Here is a 7454-nt window from a genome sequence, read left to right as displayed (position 1 = left end):
GCCACCACACCCAGCTAAGTTTTTGTTTCTATTTTTAGTTGCCCGGTTAATTCTTTCTATTTTTTTTTTTTTTTTTTTAGGAGAGATGGGGTCTTGCTCTTGCTCAGGCTGGTCTCAAACTCCTGACCTCAAGTGGATCCTCCCGCCTTGGCCTCCCGGAGTGCTAGGATTACAGGCGTGAGCCACCGTGCCTGGCCAACATATTGGACTCTTAAGCAAATGTGGCAACCAAGATTTTTGTTCTGAAACCTGGATAATTAACCGTTGAAAAGAGAAAGAAAAGATTATCAGTGGAGAAAAGAACAAAAAAGACTAACACAAAAGATGCAGAAGTGGAGGAAGACATTGGTAATAAAACTGAGATCTTTTGTCTCAGTTACGGATCTTTCCTCTTCTTTCAAAGAGACAGGGTCCCACTCTGTTGCCCAACCTAGAGTACAGTGGTGTGACCGTAACTCACTGGAACCTCAAACTCATGGCCTCAAACAATCCTCCCACCTCCACCTCCTAAAGTGCTGGGATTATAGGCATGAGCCACTGTGCCCAGCTTCAGTTATGGATCTTGAGCTGAAGGCTTTTGGAGGAAATTATTTACAATCATGTTATGACCTGTGATACCTTACCGAGATGCTGTCTACTTGCAGCTTTTTTTTTCCCCCAAAGTGAACAGCAGGATCTCTAGTGGGTCTGTATGTTCAAGTTGTTAGGATGCTAAGCAAGGGTGTGTATCCAGTGGCTTTAGATCAGTACTTGTGGCTGAAAAGGCATCATTCCTTTCAGTGTAGTTTTAGGCCTGACTTCTGTTGATATCTCTTAACAATTAACCTTTTAGTCTCTTAACTATACATTAAGTAGAGGTATATCTGGTGATGTCCTTTTATAAACACAGCTTGCATTTGTTGGATGTAAAACTGAGAACATAAACATTTGTTTTCTGGTAATTTCTAACAAGATGTGAATATATCAAGGCATAACCTGTCGTGGGGAGGGGTGTCAAGCCAAGTCTTAGGTTTTTCAGTTAGAATTTTACATGATGAGAGTTCACTGTCCTTTTGAGGTGTGGATCACAACATTCTTGGAGCTAAGAGTAAAATACTTTAAGCCAAGGAAGATTAAGTTCTTTAGAAGCATTAATTTTTAAAATAGCATTAGTTTCTCTGATCATCTCAGAGCTTTGGGAATGATTTAGACCAAGAGGTTTCAGTTTAATGATATTTTAAATCATATTTTGCATTTCTGCAAAGGATTTTACCTGTAAAGTGAGTTTCATCATTAGAGAATTTTGCAGTGGCATGTTTTTAATTTTTGGAGACAGGGTCTTGCTTTATTGCCCAGGCTGGAGTACAGTGGCATGGTTATAGCTCACTGCAGCTTTCGACTCCTGGGTTCAAGGGATCCTCCTTAATCAGCCTCCCAAGTAGCTGGGACCACATGTGCACACAACCACGCCTGGCTAATTTTCTTTTCTTTTCTTTTTTTTAACAGGTGGGGGTCTTGCTATGTTGGTCAGGCTGGTTTCAAACTCCTGGCTTCAAGCAATCCTCCCACCTCAGCCCCTGAAATTGTTGGGATTACAAGCGTGAGCCACCTTGTCCAGCCTGTTGAGGATTTTTGAGTCTACGTTCATTAAAGATATTGGTCTGCAGTTTTCTTTTTTTGTGATGTCGTTAAGTTTGATTTTAATCCTCACTTGTTCCCCCAGACAGGAGACCTTTGTGTGACGCACATGTGCAGTGCATACTGCACACACCAGCCCAAATAATGGGACACCTAAATACACAATTACTGGAAGATAAATATGCAAAGCACAGTGGATATAAAAGATCTGAACCAGACCCAACATTGATGGCTCTTTAAGATGTTAATAGGTTAAAAAAAAAAAAAGAGTTTCATGATTAAGCAAGTTTAAGAGATGATCAATAAAGTTAAGTTTACCTATTTTTGTGGCACTTTTCAGACTCTAATGTACTAATAACATATGGTTGTAAACATTCCAAGGAGAAATGACAGACAATGCTTCCCAGACATTGACCAGCATCCCCTGGAGCACTTGATGAAAAATGCTTCTCAACAAAGTGCCACTAAGGGGATGTTCAGCCCATATCTAGACTTTTTTTGGTGTTGGGAAACTGACTACCTCCTGAAGCAGCATAACTATAACTTTTACAAGTAGGAAAACAACCCAAAGAGCATCAACAGTTCCTCCTATTAAGAGCACTATTTTCAGTGAGCTTGAGATTTTACTCCTGTGGGTACATCGGATCAGTTACCACCTTTATTGCAAAAGAAGAAATTGAGACCTAAGAAGGACTAAGGACTGGGAACCCAAACCCAGATCAGATCCTTCCCCATTCTGTGAGTGTCCTAGTTCATGAAGGCTTGCTGCAGTCTATGTGCTATATCTGCACTAAAAAATTCTCAGGAAGGATGCCAACAGTAGCAACCACCACTGAGGGCTTACCACATGCCAATCCTGGGCTGAGCGACATCCCTATATCACCTCCCTATATTTTTGCCGCTATCCTGGGAGGCAGGGTCCTTGCCCCATTTTGTAGGTGACAAAACTAAAGATTACAAAGGTTAAGAAGCTTGTCCAGTATTGCAAGGCTAACAGATGCCAAAGTGAGATTTGCACCCAGTCCACGTGCAATGGATAATGTCATGGGTAAACATTTGGATTCTGGAGCCTTCAAATCCCATCCTCAGGACGCATTAGCTTTGTGACCTTAACTACCCTAATATACTTGACCCTCTGAGATCTCTCTCTAAAATGGGAAGAGTTAGGCTTCTACAACCTACAATGACTACATGAAAGAAGCAACAACCTTCAAGATGATGACTTTCTCCCCTTCCCACTGTAGCCCTAGGTCCCACTACTTTTCTTACTTTTTAAGGAATCTTGAGGCCAGCGCAGTTTGTTTCCCTTCTTCCTCCTCGGAGTCTGAATCAGAAGATGTGGAACCTGTGTCCCAGTCTTCATCATCTTCAGAATCTTCTGAGTCCTCATCTTCATCCTTAGAGGAAAAAAAAGACAATCAGCAGGAAGATAGGGAGATTGACTGATCTCTCTGCTCTGTCTGCTGACATATGTTCCAGGGATTTTCAGAAGCAGGACAAGAGTGGTTATTTATGGTAAAGCTATCAAGAGCTGGAATGGGTTAGGCGTGGTAACTCATGCCTGTAATCCTAAGCACTCTGGGAGGTCAAGGTGGGAGGATCACTTGAGGTCAGGAGTTTGACAGCAGCCTGAGCAAGAGCAAGACACCCATCTCTACAAAAAATTGAAAAATTGGCCAGGTGTGGTGGTACACACCTATAGCTCCAGCTACACAGGAGACTGAGGCAGGAGGACTGCTTGAGCCCAAGAGTTAGAAGTTGCAATGAGCTATGATGATAACACTACACTCTAGCCTGGGCAACACAGTAAGATCCTGTCTCAAAAAAAGAAAGCTGAAATGGACCAGGAAGACCCAGAATCAAGTTCCAGTTTGGCCCCAGGGGCAGGGCTGGGCCTAGATTTAAGTTCGCTCAGTGCCCTAATACAAGAGGAAGCCTATTCTCAAACCAGACTCACTAAATCCTACCCCTCCCAACCCTAAGGTTATGAGTCTTTTCTTCTTCCCAGGGACCTAAGAATGGCCTCTGGTAGGCAAACCACCCCTCAGTGTAACCCTGGTTCTTACCTCCATCTTTTTGAGGAACTTGCGACTCTCCCCAGAAGGAGCTTCTGATTTCTTCTTCAGGAAAGCTGCAGCACTGACTCCGTCCTCATCCTCATCCTCATCTGAAGAGCCTGATGGAAATGCGGGGAGAGAAAAAAGCCTGAATGCTGAAGAGCAAGACTGGAGGGCAACCAAGAAACTAGGCCAAAGGTACCCTTAATGATTTTCAATGAGGATTTCCTCTCTCACCTTCTGAATCTTCCTCATTCTTCTCAGCATCTTCATCTGCAGATTGCTCAGGGTTCTGAACAGAGAGAAATGAGAGAATAATTAAGGATACTTGCCAACCACACCCCCATCCCACCCTTCCACCCTCGATAGTTTTGTCATGATTCCTTTTCCAGTCAAACCTCTCATTTGCAAATACTTTTTGGGTCTCAGTCATGGGTTCGCTGTTCCTGCAATTCCAAAAGTCTGTCTCTAGCGTTCCCACCTGCTTGTAACTTGTGATATGGGACTCAAAATCTCGGTTGTATTTTCGGATCTTCTGGCGCAGGGTGCTCAGAGCCTTAGCATTATTCTTGTTCATCTTCTTCTTTCCTTCCTTATCTTCCCAAAGCTAAAGAAGGGAGAAAGGGAAATATTAATCTGAGACTAAGCAGTATTTCCTAAACTTCAGGCTTTACCACCACTTTTGAGTCCTGCTATCTGTACATCACTGGTACTACTTATTAACTACATCTGTTAACTGATTTTTTGAAGATCCTTTGTATATCACCACTAGAAGTACAAAACATAAACAAGAGAGGTAACAAACATAAACACAATGAAATTCTCAGTCCAAAAAGGTTCCTCTTCTTGCTTTACCCTATTACTTGTGATCTGGCAAACATGTACATAATAAGGCAAAGAACTCAGAGGAGACATGAGTCCTACAAGCAGGTTAGGAACCCATGCCTCTCACCCACAGGCAACACACCTCATTAAGATAGTCCTCCAGATCAGCCAGGATGCGGATATAGAACCGAGGGACACCTTCCTTGTCCACAATGCTCTTGGCCTTCCCATATGCTTTTCCCAGAAGCTCAAACTCTTCCAGGCACTTGGTGACATCACGAATCTTCATAGCATTACGGATGGTCCGGATAAGGTTGGTCAGCTCCTCAAACCTGGGTTGGGAGCCCAGGACCACATTGGACATGTCCACCATGGGGAAAACTCACCACTGCTCCCAGAGACTACCCATCATCCAGCCTCTCGTGGCCTCACCTCTTGTCCTTAGCACTTCGGACAACTCTCTTGGTATCTTCTTCATCCTCGCTCAGCAACAATGGCCTGTTTGGAAAAAAAGAGACTATTAATCTTTCCTAGTTCCAGTCTTTCATTAGATCCCTATTTCTCTTCTCAGATGGGACAGAACTGAATAACTCAGGCCATCCATCCCACACCTGTCCTCTTTCTGACTCTTCTTCCTCATAGCCTCTTTCTATATAACTAAGGCCTTTTGACAAATGTAGCACATACAGATGACAGTCACTATCTTCTCAAAAACAATTCAGGTGCTTATTCACTGTGTGAGATAACTACATAAAGACCCAAGTCACTATAGAAGTACTGGGGGAAACAAAAAAAAAAAGAAAGAAAGAAAGGTAGAAAGAGAGTACTTCAGCTGTAATGAACAGATTTCAAGGAGGTGGTACCTGAGCTAGGTTCCAGAAAGCAATATTTCCCAAAGTATGACAGAACAACAGCAAGGAAAAGTCTCAATGGCATTAATATCTCCATTGATAATATTTTTCTTTAATAATGTACCAGACAACAGACTCACTTCCAGCAACAATATCTCCATTCTTTCCATTTTATTAATTTTTCCAATTCTTTTATTTTCTTTTTTTTTTTTTTGAGACAAAGTGTCACTCTGTTGCCTGGAGTACAATGCCGTGGTGTCAGCCTAGCTCACAGCAACCTCAAACTCCTGGGCTCGAGCAATCCCACTGCCTCAGCCTCCCGAGTAGCTGAGACTACAGGCATGCGCCACCATGCCCGGCTAATTTTTTCTATATAGATTTTTAGTTGTCCAAATAATTTCTTTCTATTTTTAGCAGAGACGGGGTCTTTCGCTCTTGCTCAGGCTGCTCTTGAACTCCTGACCTTGAGCGATCCACCCGCCTCGGCCTCCCAGAGTGCTAGGATTACAGGTGTGAGCCACCGCGCTCGGCCTCTTCCAATTATTTTCTATTTTATGGTAAGTGATATTGGTTTTTCCACTTGTGACAGTGATATGAAGTCATATTCACATTGATATATATGTGTGTATACATATATATTTTTTAAACAGTAGCAAAGCCATATGCCAAAAATAATGAAAGTAGCATGAGAGTGGCAGAAGTCTGAGAAACAACATTACATTGTTTCAAACAGTAAAAGATTTTTAATTTGCAGAGATAGGGGAAGGGTATTTAAGTGGAGGTAAACAACAGGACTATAAGAGATATTTAAGAACCTGCTAGCAGAGCCAGGTGGCCAGACTTCAGAGCCACATCAGAGGGCTCCCAAATACCAACCAAGCATTTTGGGTTTCCTTCCATGAGCTGAGGTCATTGAGGATTTCTCGCCGTGAAGAAGAGAAGGGGGGAGGGGAGGGAAGGCGATAGAAGGTACAGAGGCTGTATACTTAGAGGCCAGTTAGAAAGCTGATGCAACAGACCCAGCCACTAGGAAATCTCTGGGACTCTATCCCTTGTAGCTGGTGGGTGGACTGCCATATTTCACAGCACTCTAAGCGTGAAGTTTGTCCCTCCAACACTGCTCGGATCCTGTCAACTCTCGCCATGCTCAGGAGCCGCTCTCGCCGCCTCACCTCCAATCCCCTCCCACATATACGGCCTTCCTGAGCCCGCCTAACCCCGCACTCCCCGAGTAGTCACCGAGGCGCAGCCCCTCCAACTCACTGTTTGCCGTAGTTACCCCCGACAGGTTTGGTGACGAGCTCCTCCCCGGACAGAGATGACTCGGACTCGCTGTCCGAACCGGTGGTGAAAAAGCGCGACATGGCGACCGCGCTAAAGGGCTCCGGCAGGCGCGCGAGAGCTGCGGGAAAGCCGGAGCGTCACGGACCACGAGAAGAGGCCCGGGCCGCCACCTCCCGACCCCCGACTCCTCACCAGCCCCGCCCGTAGCCCGACCCGGGTCTCCCTGCTCGAAGCACAAAGCCCAAGAAATACCAACCACCCGAGTTCGAGAGTCACACCGCGAAACTGAGACAGCGGAAACGCCGAGAGGAAGAGGCGGGTCGCGTCACTTCCGGGAAGTACTGGCGAACTACATGAGCGACTACAACTCCCAGTGGCCTTCGCGCCACACAAGGGGCGGGGACAAACCCGAAGTAAGTGGGCACTGAGACCCGACCTGGGGCTTTCCCAAATCAATCGCATGTTGTTTATTTAAAACACACGCATGCCCTGGCTTTACCCCTGAACCGCAGGCTCAGAATCTAAGGTCCAGAGCCCATGTAATGCTGATGAGCTTCTAGGTTTTGGAGCTGGGCCTAGAGCAAACTTCGAGTCGGACTATTTGGGGGTGAATCCCAGCTCAGGCACCTAACTTAGGCAGATTCCTAACTTCTGTACTTCAGTCTTCCCAAGGTATAAAACAATAATAGCAATAGTAGCACCTACCTCATAGGGTGTTAGGAGAATAAAATGACTTAGTATATGTGAAGTATTTAGGGCAATGCCTTGTACAAAGTAAGTATATGATATTAGCTAGTATATATTCTTTATTTCACATACA

The 7454-nt window shown here is 44.6% G+C and overlaps 1 protein-coding gene across 2 annotated transcripts in view; it reads right to left on the bottom strand.

The window, feature by feature from the left end:
- Nucleotides 1-7454, bottom strand: part of LOC105805978 (eukaryotic translation initiation factor 3 subunit C) — a 20507-nt gene that overhangs the window by 9319 nt on the left and 3734 nt on the right. Inside the window, exons 1-8 of one of the 2 annotated variants that reach the window (XM_012638959.1) lie at nucleotides 6891-6950; nucleotides 6614-6752; nucleotides 4932-4997; nucleotides 4642-4831; nucleotides 4156-4281; nucleotides 3912-3966; nucleotides 3684-3793; nucleotides 2887-3014 (exon numbers count right to left, since the gene is read on the bottom strand). In XM_012638959.1, coding sequence (XP_012494413.1) covers nucleotides 2887-3014; nucleotides 3684-3793; nucleotides 3912-3966; nucleotides 4156-4281; nucleotides 4642-4831; nucleotides 4932-4997; nucleotides 6614-6714 — 776 coding nt within the window. In that variant the 5' untranslated portion in view covers nucleotides 6715-6752; nucleotides 6891-6950. Of the gene's footprint in view, nucleotides 1-2886; nucleotides 3015-3683; nucleotides 3794-3911; nucleotides 3967-4155; nucleotides 4282-4641; nucleotides 4832-4931; nucleotides 4998-6613; nucleotides 6753-6890; nucleotides 6951-7454 lie in introns of those variants that run through there. The other variant, XM_012638961.1, reaches the window with a different exon arrangement.

The sequence above is a fragment of the Propithecus coquereli genome, unplaced genomic scaffold (assembly GCF_000956105.1).
Source record: "Propithecus coquereli isolate 6110/MARCELLA unplaced genomic scaffold, Pcoq_1.0 Scaffold137, whole genome shotgun sequence".
In the NCBI taxonomy this organism is placed as follows: Eukaryota; Metazoa; Chordata; class Mammalia; order Primates; family Indriidae; genus Propithecus; species Propithecus coquereli.
This window is presented reverse-complemented; position numbering and strand designations above follow the sequence as displayed.